Genomic DNA, 18873 nt, shown 5'->3' on the forward strand with positions numbered 1-18873 from the left:
AGTCCCCGACATCACTGCGTGTACATCTAAAATACACTAGTCCTGAGCTAGGTAAGGGGGTGTGTTACTGAAAGCTGAGGATGATAATCAGGGTCTATTCACTGGTTAGTGACTTTTTGTGGTTATTATAGTAGGCTAAGGTTGACCTGAAGCAGGATATTGTGAAAAAAATGCCACACAATTAGCATAAAACACGTATCAAAGGAAGGGTGAAGGAATAGGGTATGGAGGAGGGAGAGAAGGTAAAACAACATTTAGACTTCTTGTAACAGTGCCTTGTCTTCTGTTAGGCTAACTATGGTTCAGTGACATTGCCTATCCTAAATCTTGATTATACCGAAGTCCCAGTTAGGGACAATGTTGGATAATAAAGGCTTACAGCAATTTGTCAGCACTAGAGTGCAAATCTTCAGGAAAATAGACTGGCCAATCAAGTAATTAAACACTGTCCCTCTGAATATAATTTTACGATTTCAAATAGTTGTTATCTCCCAACTGATTTGACAACATTAAGTTGTTAAAAATGTATTTTTTTATGTTAAAAATTCATTGCAATGCAGATGTCTATTAGCAACATAGAATAGTATACTGTACATCTGCAGCCAAAAAAACTGAACCACTTCGCAGTGAAGTTTTCCAAAATATAAAGCTCTGTTCAGAAGCAAGCACCACTAGACAGACATGTCACAACACTGCGTTACAAGATGCATCACCCACTCACTGTAGTAGGCCCTAAGTCCTACCCCTAAATTTTAATACTTTCGGTTCCATATACGTTGTAACCTTCTCTATAAGTTGCTAAATTCTGGGTATTCTGCGAGGAAGTTGGGTTAAAAGTCTGTGCACTCTTTGCCACCTTCATTCGTTTCGCCTCTGCCCTGGACTTGTAACAGAACTCTATCAAAGCCACCAGCATTGCCAAGCCCAAGCCTCCAACCAGAATGTAGAAGACTCCAGCAACGTTGCTGAGACTCAAGGCACTCGTCTTGTCCTGGGGAAACAGAAGTGAAACAGTTAACCTTGGAAACCAGACCCATGGAAGCACAAGCTACAAGTTAAAACACTGGAAATACAAATAAATAACAAGGCTTAGCTGAAACTAAATGACAGTCAATTACATACTTCTTACCAAATTTGACCTATCTGGATCTATAAAATATATTTTAAGGACTTAGTTTTCCTGGTCGGCATAGAAAATATTATAAGTATATTGCCAACATATCAGGATGTCATTGCTTGCTTGCTGCAAAGCCTTACTTCCACTAAGTGGAGAATTAAACAATGACATGTCTGGCTCTCTTTAGGTGACATTTTTGCACTGATATGAAACTGCATTTATGTAAAGCTCTTTAAAAGCTTTGGAATCCAGAAATCCATTTACATTAGACAAGACTCTGCTTGATCTCAATGAAAACAGTAATTGTAATTGTGGTAGGCATTGCTGTTAATTTAAAAGATCCAGACTGAGTTTCTGATACTTAAATGACAAGTGAAAATAACATGTGAGGCTTAAGTTATTTCTTTGAACAAACACTTCCTTTGAAAGGGCACATTGTACCATACACATCATGATATATTTGCCTCTAACTGATTATTCTGTTGTTTCTATTTTATTATAGATACAGTTCTGGAACATGCCCACGGACTACTAAGGCTCATTAATAGTATAATTTTAAATAGCAGTTTATGAAATCTTAAACATTATTCATAATTTAGACAACAGTGAGAACTTTTTTTAGCGAATTATTAAATATTTATAAACAATATTTATTAATATTTTATAAACAATCACCTTCTGGGACGTACTGTAGTAAATAACTATTCTACATTTCTCTATACTTCACTGCTTAGTTATGAATGATGTATTTTTTTTATTTGAAAACCATGTGCATTTTTAGCACAGTTCTCAAGAACTTTCTCAGGATGGACTTTTATATACTACATCGTGCCCCTTAAGATACTTATAAAGCTTTATTCGTATGCAGGCTATATAATCTTTACCTAAAGTAAGGAGAGTACTTAACTTCCAATTATAAACTCTATGAAATTTTAACTTATGAAGAACGAAAAACATTTGGATGTTTAATTTAAAGAAGCACTATTTATTGTGTAATCAGTACATTAGCACACTAACAATTCCCATGGACATATAACGGCGTTTGGGGCTTATAGCCGGGTTCTGTTTTGTCTGTCTCATTTTAGCTGGCTAAGAGGACTTTAAATATCTTGGAGGTGACTGTGTTCCTCTGGTCCCATTGCTAACATGGTGCTTGCAAACAAGGAGGAGGCAGGACTGAGAAAGACCTGACCTAGCATAGGTGGTGGGTTGAGGCTTTCTCAGCTGTCAGGCACAGGTACTCTGCCCTCCTCTTAACTGCTTTTCACGCCTCTCTCCAAAGCAATTGCCAGAAAAAGCAAAATGTGTTGGAAGTTTGTTTCCCAGGTTAATTTTACCCGCTATGCAGCTGGGTAAGTCTCAGGGCACACAGGCAGCAAGCAGTCGCTGCCCGTCACGCTTTCCTTTTATCTCTGGACAGCAGAGGCTGGCACAGAGACAGGCACTGTGAAGAAATTTCAGGCTCCCCAAATACAGGGCTGGCAAAGACTGTGGTGCTTTCCCAGCCATCAGAAAATACCTATATCTTTGTTTGTCCCCAGATAGGAAGAAATAGAGAAGGCTCCACTCCCTGGAGCTGTCAGGATTACTGTTCGGGAATGGACTACGGTAAACTGGAAGCTGTTAATTATCGAAGCTTTACACTTCAAAGCTCAAGTTAAATCCTCCTTGGCTCCTCAAGGAGCCAGAGACCTTCCCAGAAGGAGCCAGGCACAGCCATGCTGGGCAGTGATGAAAGGCAACCCTTCCTGATAGCATTTTTCCTTTTCACAAAATTGCTGAGGGAGGCCAGCTCTCAAGGGAGAAGGTGTGAAGGGACATTTCCTAAGTAGTCAATGGGGAAAGTCTATCCCCCCAGGCAGGACAGAAACAACTAACCCAACCTGCTTCCCCCAAAACCAAAAAACTGCCTTGCAACTCCTCAGCAGATGCCCTGAATATGTAGGACGATGTTTGGTGATTTATATCACTGAAGACTTTAAAAAGCAATAGTGCTTCTTTAAATTAAAGTGTGACCCCCATCAAGGTCATTTGTTCTGTGTCTACAGCTGCTTATTTTATTTCTAAGTCATTTTGTGTATTACTTCCTTTACTGCTTTGTGAACATGATAGTAGGTCCCGAACTGCAGCGACTGACCTTACTTCCAGAGTCCTTGGGTCCACATTCACCTTTATCGTACCACCATTTGTTTTTCAGCTTGTCTAAGACGCCTGCCTCACTGAGTTTCAAAACGGCAAGGTTTACAGGAGTTCTTCACGTGGAAAATAACATAAATAACATTATATATGTTATTTTATGTTATTCAAGTAAAACTACATAGAATCGCATTGCAAAGTGACAGAGCAGAGGCCACAGCGGGTGCTATGTCATGTACTGTTGGCCCAGGTTTAGAGACAGACATACGACCGGGACCTGCTCCATCGCTTTAGGTAACAGGCACATACTGCTGGGGAAGATTTGTAAATAAATAGTATGCAATTACTGTGAACTCAAAACTATTGGCTTAGACATATAAACAACATAGTATTCAGAGATATATATATAAAATACAACTGGATATACGACTTACGAAACATATTCATTTGTGTTCCTTGCTTTCAATCTCTTTGTAGTTTGTAAGCATACAAACTAATAATATGACTTGGCTACAGCTATTTCATTTACTGCCCTCAAAATTATGCTGGCAAGAGAGAGGAGTTGCTTTGTGCAGTTTGCTGCCCATAACCACTTGGCACAGACCTGTCATTGCCCTCGGTGCAGAGTGCTGCAGGCATCAGGAGATCTGCATGCAGACAACTTAGGAGAGAGCCGTGGTGCCCTTATCCTCCGTTTTGAAGAACATGACAGTCAATCTCTCATTTTCATTTCCTGTTTCAGAGTTAGTTTCAAATTCAAAGTTTCTCCTTAAATCTCACTTATTCAAATAAGTCTTTCAAGGGTCCCAGGCTGATGATAAATCACCACTTGGAATATCTTCTCTTACTTGTGGTATTTGCTCTGGGTGATGCAACAGAGTTTAATATTGAGATGGAACCTAATCTGATGATTTAGTAAACTGCTATGGGTTTACACTGAAGTTGCTTAAACTCAGTGAATAATCTCAGAGTATTATGGCAATGCCCCACTTCATGTAGTTGCAGCAGTTCATTTTCTAAAAACCTACGAAATGATTAACAGACTTATTTTATGTACTTTCCACTTTGAATCACTGTCAAATTCTTAATGTGGTAGGCATATGGATATCTATTTATGTGCAGCTGTGCATGAAAATACAATATATATCAGAGAAGGAGTAGATAAACAGAATAGCATGTGATAGATGTCCTGGTGATGGCATATGAGGTAGGAACTGATCTTGTGTGTGCCAGTGGATTCCTATGCGAAAATTAATCTCTCATAATACACTGTAATCCATACATCGCTAAAATGTTAACTCATGAATTAAAGGTTTAATAAATAAATCAATTAATTAACAAACCAGCTCAAGCATTAATTAATATAGTGTAACTGAACCCATCAAAATAGTTACTATGAAAGAGATAGGGCTTGTAGTTACACTAATTAACTGGTTTAACTGGAAATCACCAAATGCTTATATATTAATATACTTGTGCATGTTTATATATATATATTTAATATACAAATAGCAGCTCCTGAACCTCATATGCTACTCTTAGCTTTAGGGATCCTGTCTTTTCATACATTCTGATTACTCTTTGTATATATACATAAAGGGGGGGATTCACCTCACCTCAGTTTGTCCACCCAGAAGTTATGCCCCAAGATTGGCTGCCTGTCTAGGCTTCCCTGTAGTTAACGGAAAAGTTAGGTACCTCCAAAAGGAGGGCTTACATATCAGTTTTAAGAAAGGATGAGGCATGCTGTTGAAATGCCTGTCTCTTTTCATTTATTACTGAGGAAGCCTTGGTGCCTTGGTGAAGTGACAATTTTTGACAGCTACAGTGGGTGAGAGGATTGCCAGCTACTCTCAAGTGACCCCTTTAAGTAAAGAAAATGTTTCATCTGCTTTCCAAATCTCACACATTTAATTCATATGGAATACTCTGCTTCTAGAAGAGAAAATGCCTATTTCTTCATCTTTTTGAGTATTAAAACTTAGATTTTGTCTTCAGGCTTCCTGGCAGCAGGTTGTACAGGTTGATAGTGGAATATGAGAGTCACATAGCTGTGAAATGAGTGGGCACCAGTTTGGGATTCTGGAAAGTTGCCTGCCAATATGATCCTCTGTTTGCTCCTAGCACAAGTGTGAAATAAGTAATATATTTTGGATAGCCATCATCTGTAACATGTCATGCATTGGCACTGAGCCATATTTCAGTGCTCCTAAATTCCAGCAGTGTAACAGGGCTGGTTATGACAAAGATAAGGGTCATCCCGGTACTGCTCACATGTGGAAAATCAGAAGCCTGTGGAGTTGTTGCAGATTAAACTGATTAAAGTGATAATTAGGACTTTATATGAACTATCAAGACCAGCAGCAAGCTGGGACACATCAGAAAACAGATGTCTCCCTGTCCTTTGCTTTCTCAGTGCTAACAGTTTATACATATAAAGGCTGATACAGGCAGGGATTTCTTCTTCTTTACAGCTGTAGCTCTTTTATTGTCATCCTTTCTGCATTGTCTCTGCAAGGAAGCTCTCAGGTTTTCCTTTGAGAAAAGCAATCATTTTCACACTTAAAATTGCCGTGCTGTCCTCAATATATAACTGAACACAATGGCAATGGCCAGCAGAGATGAGGCAGTTCCCACTTTTCACGGAAATACAGCCAGTGATGTGTCAGAGGCCAGGCCCTTGTTTCTCCTCTGCACTACTGACCTTTACATCTCCCCTCAGACAGCCCTAGGCACCCCTGAACTAAATTTAAAAATATTTTATGCTTTCAGAGCAGGATTTTTGTCCCACTTTAAATCAGTCAGCTGTGATTGGAAACGTACACAGTCCAATATGAGAAGCCCAGAATGAGGGGCTGCAGAGCGGAAAAGGGACATTTTTGCCTATGTTTTTCAGAATAGCAACATACATATCTGGTGACTTTTCATGTCTTTTAGACTTTGTTTTGTTTGTTGTTTGTCTGTTTTTTTTTTTTTTTTCATTTTAGTAGGAGATTTTCAAGAGCTCCCATGGGAGATGAATCCCCAAATCACTGTGGCTTTCAGGGCAAGTTGCATATCTAGGCGTCTTCCCGTTCTTTGAAAATATTCTCTCTGAATAAGCATCATTTTGACTGTGCCAGTCACAAATTCAGAGACTAAGACTTGTTACTACACCGCTTACACAATTGGTTGGTGAATAGTCCCATTGACATTAAAGGGGCCAGAAGCCAAAGGTCAGAATGGTCTGCTGTATATGAGCAAGAGCAATGTACTAGAGTTACATACAGAGGATAAATCCAGCATTTAGAATTAAATTTCCCATCAAGTTCAGTCTTGTATAATCAATATTACAATGGAAAAATTACTATAGATTTTTTTTCAAGTTGTTTATTGATTCCTGAATTACTGATGTTGGGCTAAATCTTCAACTAAAGTAAACTGGCAGAGTTTGTGAAAATCAGTGTAGTTTTTCCAATGTACAGCTGCTGAGAATCTCCTTTGTTATATACAAACAGGACCCATCTGCCTTAAATGCATGTAAGGATAATATATGAAAAATAAAATCTAAAATTAACCTCTATATATGGAGAAAAATTTAGCCACAGTGCAAAACTGCTGTGTGACAGCAGAGGAGACCCTGCAGTTCACCCACGTACTGAAGTCAGTGTTGGTGCAGCCCAACCTGAGCACAGGGACACTGGTTTCCTACCTTTTCATCATGTTCTCAGCCCTTCTACCTCCCCGCTCAGCTTCTTACTCATTTCCTCCTATCCTGTCATCAATCACTTGCTGTTGGACCGGATGGGTTTTCAGAGCCTCGGGCTGGATCTTGTGCCAGCAACATCAGCGAAATCACAGTGCTTTAAAACAGCATTAATTAAGTTCTGAATTAGTTGTGTTCAGGACAACGAATGGGCAGTTATAGCATTTAAATGACAATACTGAGCAGTTCTGAAACCAATACAGAATTTTGGTAGACAAGGATTTAAAGAATGCAATCACGAGTATGCTTTAGGAGCATTTTCATTACTCGCTCATGGCTGAGTCATTAATTAAGTGTAAGGTCAGTCTCATCTGCTGAATAAAAAACAAGGGTCATTGTGTTCTCCTGAGGGCTGCCAGCAGAGACCAGAGGAGAGCTCTACCAGCACAGCTTCCTTCCACTCACACTTTTATAAAAACAGTGGAGCAGAGCATCAGAAACTGTGTTTAAATACCTTCCCATGCATCACATGAAATGATGATGGCATATAATTAAGATCTGGGGTATTACTTTCAAAAGCACTCAACTGACTTGGGGACCTCAGTTCTATCTTAAAGCATGACTTAATTACTGAGGCCACCAAACCATAGGCAGTTCACACAGGGCAACTCTCTGAACCATCTTTCTGAATTTTGGAATATTGTCCCTTAAGGGGAACAATAAATGGGGAGGCTGGAAATGACCTTTTAAGAGTACAGAATGGAGATAGGAGAAATTTTGTTTTACAGAGCAACACAAACCTTCGGAGAACTGCTGAGCTCTCATGAAACTCCCTGATTTCTATAGTCCTCTGTTCTATCATGAAGGGTTATTCTGGGTCTAGATTCTCATATTCTGACTAGTGAATCTCAGACAGTAACAGTACAGTTATCAATCAAGCCTCAGGTGCTGTATTTCTTTCAGGAAAAGAGAGATGTTCTTATTCTTGCTCATGACAGTAGGAAACCCTGTAATTTGGACTGGAGCTGCTAACAAAGGTCAGGGTTTATTCTTTTTAAATTCATACAATGAAAAGGAGCATTAGCTAGAGATGCTTAAAAGCTCAGTTCAGGACTTGTTGGTAGCTGTCAGGTTTACAACACCAGTGCACGGTGTCCTGGTTATTCCACTAATAATCATTTGCTAGCATAAAATATTAAAATATCTTGAGCTCCATTAATTCAATCGAAAAGGGTCTTATTGACTTTAATTGATTAGACCCTACAAGACTGATCCTGAACAAGGAAATGGACAGTGGGCAGTGTGGGTGCATGATAGACAGAAGCACTGGGCTTTCTCTCTACATATATGGTCCCTGTGCACAGATACTGCCTACTCACTCTGCTGTGCCTAGGAAAAAGTGTGGCAAGAAACAGGCCTGAGGTCAGATGAATGCTCCTGGCAGGCTGTATATAGTCCTAGGATGACAGATTAAACTCCATCATGTTACCCATCCTTTGCTAATGCTGCATTACCCACCATATTTTCTATGGTATCCTGAACTGCCTGTGTCACCTATTTTTCATTTCCATTGGCAATGTGTTCCTAACTCCCTCCTGCATTCAGAGATCATAGAATCATAGATTAGTCTGGGTTGGAAGGGACCTTAAAGATCATCTAGTTCCACCCCCCCTGCCATGGGCAGGGACACCCTCCACTAGACCAGGTTGCTCAAAGCCTCATCCAGCCTGGCCTCGTCCCTGTTTCTCCACGGACTGTACCCCTTGCCTTTGCTTTCTATTTCCCCCCCCCACTCCTTTTTCTGTCACTTGCCATCACACTAAACTTGCTTCTTCAGTGCCTTCTAGGCATTATCCTTGGTGAAGCCCTGCCTGTCCCTCTGCCATGAGCTGCTCCTCTTTTCCTCCTTTGTGACTCAAAGAACCAGTGGTTGGCAATCAGGGAAAGCAAGTTGAAAGCATTTTTATTTTGCAACCTAGCTTTTCCCTCACCTTTCAACCACAGCAGGTTTGTGAGGAGTATATTAGAAGAAAATTGAGGTATTTTAATGATGTGACATTTTAAAAAAATTAAATAAACATATGTCCCCCAATAATGCAAAAGTTCAGGCTTGCGTGGAGCATACAATAGTAGCAACATGGGAGATTTTTGGTTCACTTGTTGGTGAAGTTGGTGTCTGCTCCACTTGCAGGTAAGTGCTATCAGGTCTAATATGCCTAAGCACTTTGGAAGAGAAAATAGAGACCATTTCTGAAACTGTGACTGCTGGCAAGCAGAGCGGTGGGGAAGAAATAGGTAGAGCAGCAGGATCAAAGGCAAAATGAGGATTAGGACACCAGTTCTGGGTGAGTGCAGAACAGCCCAAGGGATGGTCCGTGAGGCCAGGACACAGCATGAAAGAGGAGGAGGTCTAAAGAAGGAGGGAAAATAGTAAGAATAAATATATGTAGGCAACTGTAAAGAAAGCTACACAAATTGTGTATGACAAATCAGTCAAATTTAATGATCTATATCTGACTAGCTCTGTGCCTGCACAGTTACCTGTGCAGCATTCTTTTATATATTGTTCACACACAAGCACATAAATAAATATTATTACATGCTGCCTGGTATGGAAGGGGTATTTTTAATATCTTAATGCTCCCCCACTTCAACATCTTCCACTTCCACATCTTTGCTTCTTTCCAGCACAAGACAGTTTTCCCAAAAGGAAGCTGTGAGGAGGCAAGGAAGTAGTTGGTCATGTGGAAGATACAGAAATGCAGGAAGAATAAGAAGCTGTCATCACCTCAGCCTAAAATTCAGCCTAAAATTCCTGCCTGATAAATTCTGATAAATTCTGCCTAGGGAACCAACTGGATTTCAGTTTGCTGGTAAGACATTGTAAGATGTCAGTGTGAAGATATTTTAGCTGAAATTTGCCCTCTAATTTTGGATACTCATGTGAAAATTGTAATTTGTACCAGTATTGTTTATGTCAATAGTAGATCCCTGAGCCTGGACCATGCATTAGATTATTGCTAGAAGGCATTCACGCTGATTTGCACCCTTTTCCTTTACTGTCCCTGAAAATTATTTTGGGTAGTACAATATAGTAGAAAATAAGTCTGAGCTGGTACTGGTTCCTGAAGGTTTCAAACTGCCTGTTGACAAGAGCCAGTTTAGAAAAGGCTCATCACAATTTCAGAAGATGCAGGTTTCTGAAAACTGGTGATAGATCTCACAGCAGAGATTGTTTACGAGTTCCCCTTGGGGTGCTTAAACAAATGCAAATATTTTTGCTTTGACAGTAATTGCATACACCTAGATTTCAACTGCAGGTATCAGCAGTGCTGTGCTACTGGTGAAGCTGTTTCGTCGCAGGTAAGACCCCAGCAGATGCACCAATTACTTTACATACTGTTTACCCGCTTTTGGTGACATTGAGGCTAACCTTGGAGTCACCTCCCCCGCTGCCACATTCTCCTTTGTCGTACCACCATTTGTTTTTCAATTTGTCCAAGAGGCCTTGTTCATTCAGTTTTAAAACTGCGAGGTTAACAGCATTTCTTGAAACGATAAAACATATTTTGTAAGAAACTGCACAGCTGTTAAGATGTTAGAAGGAATGAGGACTTAAGCTGTTCATAAGCTTGATCCACACACTAAATAAACCTCTCATTTCCATATTTCAAAGCCCTTGGCAGCACAAATAACTGCAGTTACTTTCAAATGTGAAATATATGTTTCCAGTGTAGTGATTTTCAGAATGGCTTGGATTTTAACAAGAAAATTCTATCAACCAACCAAAACAATTTTTGCAAAATGATGATAAAACCCTGCCTGGAATTATAAATGATTTACACAGATGTATTTTGAGTTTATATTATCTGTTTAGTGTGGGGCCAGGCTGATTTTTCATGTAAATCTGAAAATGTATTCCCATATACTAATGAGGCAAGATCCAGACGATCCTACGGTGCCAGTCTTGTGTCACATACAGTTTTGACACATAGCGCATCAGAGTGATCCGGCAAAACCTGCAGGCTAAGGCTCCAGAAACAGGCAGTGTGAGGCACAGCTGAACAGGAGCGCGAACAGCTTGCATGCTGACTATGATGCTGTCTGGAGCCAGTCAACAAAAAACAATGTACCAAGAGGTGCCCGAAGTCCTGCTCATCTGAACCTTCAACACCTGCGGTAGGCACATCCCTACATTTGGGATGCAGGCTCCCTTTGCACAGTAGAGGCTCAGCTGAAATGCAAGACCTGGGGTCTAGCTTAGTGCCATGACTCCAGGGACCTCCCGGCTACCCTGGCAGAGCAGCCTGTCTCCCAGGGTGGTGGTGGGGGACGAAGGTGGCGGTGGAGGGCATCCTCTCTGGGGAAACCTGGGGACAGTGCAGTCAAGCAGAAGCTCAAGCACTGGGAAGACCAAACCCAGCCCATTTGCTGGGTGCTGAGATACAAGCAGGTAGTCGGGCGTCCTGAGGACTTTTCCCCTGGAGGGTTTATGCATTTTATGCTACCACTGGACGAAAGATGAATCCTGCATTGCTAGCAGCACAGTGGCATAAGCACAACAGACTGAAAGGGGCTTAATGAACCTGGTGTCCTCCATCCCATGTTCAAGTGCCCTTTTTTTTTTCAGATGAGAGAAATACCAGAGAGAGACTTTGTATCTGTGCAGGCAGAGGGGGGTTACCAAAATAAAGGCTAAAGCACAGAATCACTGCTTCTGTATGAACTCCATGCTGCTGGGAGTGCACTGAAACTGAGGCAAGAAAGGGACACCGCTGGTCCTAGGATGTGGTTGCTTCTGAGCAAGCTCAGAGGTTGCCCTTTAGGTGTCCAGAGAGCCCTAAGACTGGATGGCAGAGGATAGACAGTATAGATTACCACACAAACCCAGATGTAAGGCAATTGGATTTATGATAGGAACTACAGTTACTATATGACATTTTAAAATCAGTCGATAACTAAACTGCCAAGGCATTTATGCAGCCTTCATCACCTTCTGAGGAACCTTTGCACTCATTTAAGTGTACAACTTCCCCTCTCTATTACTAAGAGCCTCAACAGTCACATATCCTAATGGCGTGCAACTATATCAATATGTATTCATAGTTCATAATAATAAACTTCCTCTTTTCACATTCAGAGGTCCCTAGACAATCCATGGCCTATCAGACATGTACAGTCTTTCTGGTGATGTCTGCCCAGGCTTGCTTGCAGACACATGTGGAGCAGTGGCATCGTATCATTGAAGCATCATTCATCTCCAAAGGGAAAGAAGTATCTGTGAGGTGCCAATAGCTTAAGTACTGCTCTTCAGGGACACTATGCAGTTGAGAAAGACGGAGTTTCTCTCCCTGAATTTGTTTAATGCCATCAAGATCTATCTGTCAGGCCTGAGTAGGATTTGGCAAGAGCCATGTCTGTCAATGGCATCTTCCCCTCATGAATTATGAGAGGATGCAACACCTTCAAAGCACTTGGAGAAGGGTTGAGGAAGAAAGGTCCTCGGGTGTTAGGGCTCCACCAGATCCTACAGCACCAGAAGCCACTGGGGCTTGTGATTCACCCTCTCTAGTGACAGCTGGTCTCTGGTCCCTGGGCATCCTTTCTGGTCTTAGAATGAAAATTTTTCTCTTGCTTATTAGAAGAGGTATCTTCCTGGCAAACAGGTACAGACAATGGTATTTCACAGCTTGATGGAGCATTCTTTACAACATTGATCCATTTGTGGGACAATATCAGCTTCAGGACATACCTTCACTGTCTGGTAACAGCTTTTCATATAGCTCCTGCTGGAACCAAGCCAGGTCTTTGCTGGCTGGTGATGAAGTCTGTGAACTGCTTGTGTGTAGATCTGACTTTACCTAGCTTCACTGTAGTTACCTTTATGAGAGATTTTCAATACAGATAAAGAAATTGCTTGTCTGTCCCTGAAAGTGAAAATGAGAACTGTAGGCTGTAGTGGGAGTGATAACAGACTGCTCTTTGTGGATAAAGCTTGAAGGGGAATTTTGCAGCCAGGCTGACAAATGGGATTTTATGTAAGTGCTCTAATTGTGGTTCACACTCCAGAGGGAGAGAAGAAATCACAACATTGGAATGAAATTGTTCATTTGTTCCTTTTGTTCTTGGAAGCAATTGCTTTTGAACCAGTCCTATTTACTACAGATGTTTCGAACTCACCTTTTAGTTACAAAGCCTGTACTTTTGACCTGTTTGCTTCATTTAGAAAGGTAACGGTGTGGCCAGCCTTGCCACTTTACAGAAAAAATTTCCAGTAGACTAAATGTAAATTTTACCTTTGTAAGGACATTGGGACTGAGCCATAGATGAAAGATGATCCTAGAAACGCTATTTCTTTGACACTGAGCAACATTACTTATTCTGAAAATGGCTTACATATATAGCTTGAGCCTGCTGTCTACAAAGTCAATGTCAAAACTCCTTCCTTGAACAGGAAACAAACCAAGGTGTAATTTAATTCTTCTATGTCTAATTGTCAGACTGGGTAGCAATAACATAAACAGCTGCTTTGACAGTGCTACAGATGTGGGCAGGAGTGATCACTCCCATGAAAAATGAAATGTATCTCAAGGAATATCACTAACTCTCAATTCAATGAGCCACTTAAGCACAGTTTTATTTTAAAGCAGATGGGAAGCCATCAATCAGTCTGTCTGTAAAAGCATGTTCATACTATTTCCTCTAAGCTGCAGTCTCTCAAGTATGAACACTAAAGCTCAATGAATTAGACAAAGTCCTTATGTTAAAATCCTTAGAAAGTTTTTTTTTCAATCTCTATCTTACCTTGGGTGAAGATGTTACCTGACAATGTACAACTTTTTTTTCAAGCTTTTCAAGTTAATGTCTTAGAACTTTTATCTGGATATTCTAAGATTATAAAAAACAACTAGGCAAATTTTTTGGCCAACAAATGTAAGTTTTCATGTTTAATTTCCATGTTGAAGGGAAATTGCCAAATGTTTGAATTTGTCTTTCAAAGCATTAAAGATTATCAAGGAAAATTTTCCCACAGTCATTTAGAGAAGCTGCAGCTGGTTGATAGTAATCCTACAGTAATAAATAAATAAATGAAGCCCATTCATGAGAGGGTTATTTAGCTGGGCTATTAGCCATATCCATAGACAGTTTCACAGCACAATAGAGAAATGAAGTAAAAAGGATGAAGAAGTAAATGTGGATTTAAGCTGCAATCATTGCTCTGAAATTAAAATGTATTGTTTATAAATGTAACACATTATTGTCCTCATCAAGTCTAGTAGGCCATGTAAAACCAGGTTAGTTTCACACTGCTTTCTCTGTTGTTTTGTTATCCAGGTCCACTTCAACATGCGGAAATAAATAATTTCCTTCTGGTCAGCAAAACACAGAGAACCTTTGTTCAACACTGCTGTTTCTCCCACAGAAATGTTGTAACTGAGATTGCAATAGCTGCAACGTTGACTACATGGAAAATTATATACCTGAGACCTCAGAGCCAGGCTAGACCACTCATACTCGTTCTAGACAGTGCTGCATTCTGCCACAGAGGAAGGCATTTTGAAATTTGAGTATCTGTGGCAGAAATTGTTCTTTGATCATTAAAAAATAGGACTGTATTCTCAATACCACACTTAGTCAAAACTCCCATTGAAGAACAATGTGTTTCTCCATAAAGGAATTGAAACCTTTGCAAGAGTAAGGGTTTAATTGTAGAAAGCAGGCAAGTGCTTTAATACTTGACACTTAATCCTTGCTGTCACTGAACAATCTTGCCTTTTCCCTTAGTCAGAAGAAAACAGAGTCCTTGTGTGCGATTGTTAAAGCCAGTTTAGCCAGAACTGCAGCCCTTGCATTACAGTGATTCCTCACTTCATGATTACTTGAGTGCATGGACAGTGACTTCAATGTATGGGTCACATATTTTTTTTTTAAGCTGCCTATAGAATTACAGTATGAAAAACCTGATGAGAATTAAATCACTCTCACTCATTTAAAATCACTTTCCATCTCTCCATAAATAAATACTAATAAGCAGTTTAAAACATTAATCAGTGCCACTTCTTTTTTTTTAAAGAGGCTACTTGTGCCAACCGCAGATATTCCTTTCACAGTCAGCAAAAGATAAAACTGGACAGACAGATGACAGTGCAACAACCCAGCCCCTTGCAAAATAACATCTATGGCTCCAGCCAGGGACACTTCATCTGCTACCGAAATGAGTTGCAGTAGAGTGCTTGTCCAAAGCCCAGGGAAGCTGGCAGAGAGGTCTGCTTCCACTTCCAGGGAGTCTGGGTCACAGCAATGGTTAACAGACGACCTGTTGGACTTCAGTCCATAGGAAGCAGTGAGGCAGGCATTCAACAAGCTACCTGAAATCTATGGCATACAGCAACATGGTACCTGGCAGTTACATGCTGAACCACAGAAGGGGCATTTCCAAGGCTGACAGAGACACACAAAGGTCCCCGCTCCACGAGGGAATGAGAGAGAGGCCCAGGCTAGGGACCACAGCAGCCGATATCAAATACACTGTTGGAATTCTGTCAGGTACAGCCATAGGGGAACAGCATGGGATGGGGCACCAAATTCTGCCTGATGGATCCCTTAAAGCACCTATTTCAGCACAGCAAGAGTATCTCTAAGAAACCAGAAATTAAAACATGAAATGTATCCTGCAACGCATCCTCTTTTCAACAGCCTAATGCCCAAAGCATGGAGACATGCAGCAGGTGGAAAAGGCTCTCTCCAGCCTGATTAGACTTGAACAAGTATCCATGGTGTCAGCCACAGCTGCTTTTTGTCTAAGTCTTTCAGCTCCCCAAATCCTAGGATACATAGTGGTTAACAGGATGGATGGAAACTGCCACCCATCAGCACAACTCAGCACCATCCATGAATGCAATTCAGAGGAGTCATCCTTGGCCTCAGCACATGTGGCACAGGAAACCACCTCTATGAAGTCAGGTCCCAAAATACATATTTTTGAATATGAAATGGCCTAAAGGCACAGACAGGTTCCTAAGTACTCATTATAATGAAGGCAGGATCTCTGCTGAGAGCATTTAATAACAATCTTTTAGGCAACCGGTACAGTTTTTCCAGGAAAACTTAAATGTCTTAGCTATTTGAACAGCTTTGACATTTTCCTGAATCCCTTTCCTGAACTTAACCTCATAAATTCTGTGTAACTGGCATGTTAGATAGCAAAGTATCTCCCTGAATCCTAGGCAGATTCTTTGTGAAATTCTGCCGTTATCTTTACAGATGGCGGCACTCTTGTTTCACCGCTTAGCGGTGGGGATGTTGTTCACTTGAAATAATGAACAAGCAGGATGAGCAAAAATTAACATGACTCACTAATGAGACTCTACATACACAGAGATAGCTTTGTTTGAACTGCAGCCGTATTGCACCGTGTATCATCTGAGCACTGCTGCTGCCACCACTGCAGTCACTGAGGCAGATGCAGAGACCCTGACCCTCTAAAAGGCTTTTCACAAATCCTTCTCATAGGGCTTCGAAAGCCTCAGAAATCGCTCAATCACATAGAAGTCTCATTGTGCAGAGGGATATCAGCTCTGTTTAACCTTAGGTTCTCTGAACGTACAGCAAACATCAAAGAGCACCTGAATGTCAGATGATCGAAGCACCACAGCTGGGCCGTATGCGAGGTATGGACCAGCTGGCAAAACACAAGGATTTGCTTTTTATTCCAGTAAAATCCATGACTACTTAGTCATATAAGTTTGTTGTCTAGATACGACTATCTAAGTAGTGCCTGGAACAAAGCGGGGATCAGTAAAATACTGACAATGGGAAGTGCAGCCCCAGATGTGGAGGTGCACCCGGAGGAGGAGCTCACTGAAGGAACAAGCCTTCCTGAGATCACAGTGTCACAGCCAGTGATGTGTCGGCAACTGATGAGCATCTCAAGCTACTCAAAGCTCGTTTTCCATTTTCTTCCTTGCATTTTGGACATCTCTCCCTGCAGCTACCTGCTGACATAGCCGTCTCCCCGACATGCCCCTCTGCGCTCCTGGTGCAAGCTGGAGGGCATCCTCCCTCAGGACACAGCAGAGAGAGAGCCTGGGGAAGCCGAGTTCAGTGACCTTATTTCAGTGATGTGAATCACAGTTATTCTCTCATGATCTAATCTGTCTCCAGCCCAGGTGGCTTGGGAAAAGGAGGCCACAGCTGCCTGAGAGCCTCCCCTCGCCACACGTCCTAATGCTCCCTGGATGCAGCTGAGGATCTGCCTCAGACGTATTTAGTAAAACACAAGCGGGTGCATTTTTACAGCTTGTTCATATCATCCGTTCAAATGATTTTAAATGGGAAAAATTAAAATCCATCCTTACCAAGCAAAAAATTAAAAGATGCCCAGCTTCTGAGCTGTTTATTTTAACCATGCTTTGAAAAGTGCTGATGGCAGATTGCAACAAGACATAAATGCAGTGTAGTTTAAGGGTGTTTGAAAATTTGTCAAGAGAAATTAAGTGTAAAGCTGCATGGAACTGGCTGAATATGTTTAATAAATTAGGAATGAAACAAGCACTCCATTAATGAGGAAGATGTAGCCAAAGCTTATATCATTCTGTACTCAGAAGTCTTCAAGGATCAATAATGCAAATATTAAAAAAGAGAGCTAATGCAAGAGCATTTTTACAAGAAAAAAACCCTAAATTTTAATGAGAAAGGGCCAACTTTGAAACCATGTTTTTTTAAACACATTCAAAAATTTATAGGAATAATTTTTGTACTGGTATTTAAAGGTTTGCATGCTGTAATGCTATTTGTATACAAAATGTATTCAAATACTGAAGGACAGCACATATAAAGACATTTTACATGCAGCTGATAGTTCAAACAAAATAGTCTTTGGGACTTGCTGTGATAGCTTGCCCAGTATCTATACTAAATAAAGAACTTCTTGTATCGAAGTTGTGAGTCTCCACAACAATATTATATCTTCCGCATTGCGTTTCTCAGGCTTTCTTGCTAAACTCTTCCATTGCTACATATATGCTTATCAAAGAAAAGATGTGACCGGCCATCTCAGTTGAGTGCCCAGGCCCAGCTGAGGATCCATCAGGACAGTGAGCACCTCTTGAATTCCATCTTTCAAACCCCATGTACCCCTGAGGAACTGACTGGTCTACAGAAAGCCAAAGTCTTCCAAAATGCTATGGGCAGGTTGTGTGCTGCACTAGAAACAAATACCATTTATAAATGTTATTTAAAAATCGCCTGTCCAATTGCATTTAAAACACCACTTCCAGAACAATATCTCAAAATATTCTACAAACACAAGGAATAAAGTATCTTTACAAGACTGTGTATGCATTGCTATTCATTGTTTAGAGGTGGGAAATTTATAGCAGTGCTCAAATACTTTGCAATTGTGGCTAATTAAAATAAGTATAATGCTCTTCATATAGCCATCCAAATAAGATGGTTAATTTCCAGGGCCATTGAGTATTTACAGCTTCTATGTATATCCTAAGTGTGTAGCTTAGTTACTTGAACTGAGCTTTGTAAACAAATATGAGCTAAACTGACACCTTGAAGATCAGCAGGAGTTCCAATTAATGGGAGACCCACTGCTGCTAAAAATTGCCAGAGCTACTTTGAATTCAAAGAAGTTCTGACAATTTACACCAGCTAGAGGTCTGATGACTGTAGTTTAAAATATTTATATAAATTGAAAGCTGTTTTGCAGCAAAATATTCCAATTACAGTATGCAAACACTACTTGGCACAAGCAATTAAATATATATTTTGCTTGTATAAAAGCAACAGCAGCTGACCCACAAAGGCAACTCTGTTTGTTTCTCTGCTTTATACAAAGCTTTGCTGTAAATAAAAAACACATAAAATTGTCCCTAGAGTAACTGTTCATATTGGTTCAGCATACAGTCTTTAGCAGAAGCAGAAA

General features: G+C 40.6%; 1 protein-coding gene across 1 annotated transcript in view; it reads right to left on the reverse strand.

The window, feature by feature from the left end:
- The window catches only part of GRIA4 (glutamate receptor, ionotropic, AMPA 4), a 93706-nt gene that overhangs the window by 7029 nt on the left and 67804 nt on the right, over positions 1 to 18873 (reverse strand). Inside the window, exons 11-12 of the mRNA XM_010074626.1 lie at positions 10372 to 10486; positions 857 to 991 (exon numbers count right to left, since the gene is read on the reverse strand). Coding sequence (XP_010072928.1) covers positions 857 to 991; positions 10372 to 10486 — 250 coding nt within the window. The remainder of the gene's footprint in view (positions 1 to 856; positions 992 to 10371; positions 10487 to 18873) is intronic.

The sequence above is a fragment of the Pterocles gutturalis genome, unplaced genomic scaffold (genome assembly GCF_000699245.1).
Source record: "Pterocles gutturalis isolate BGI_N339 unplaced genomic scaffold, ASM69924v1 scaffold29847, whole genome shotgun sequence".
Lineage (NCBI taxonomy): Eukaryota > Metazoa > Chordata > Aves > Pterocliformes > Pteroclidae > Pterocles > Pterocles gutturalis.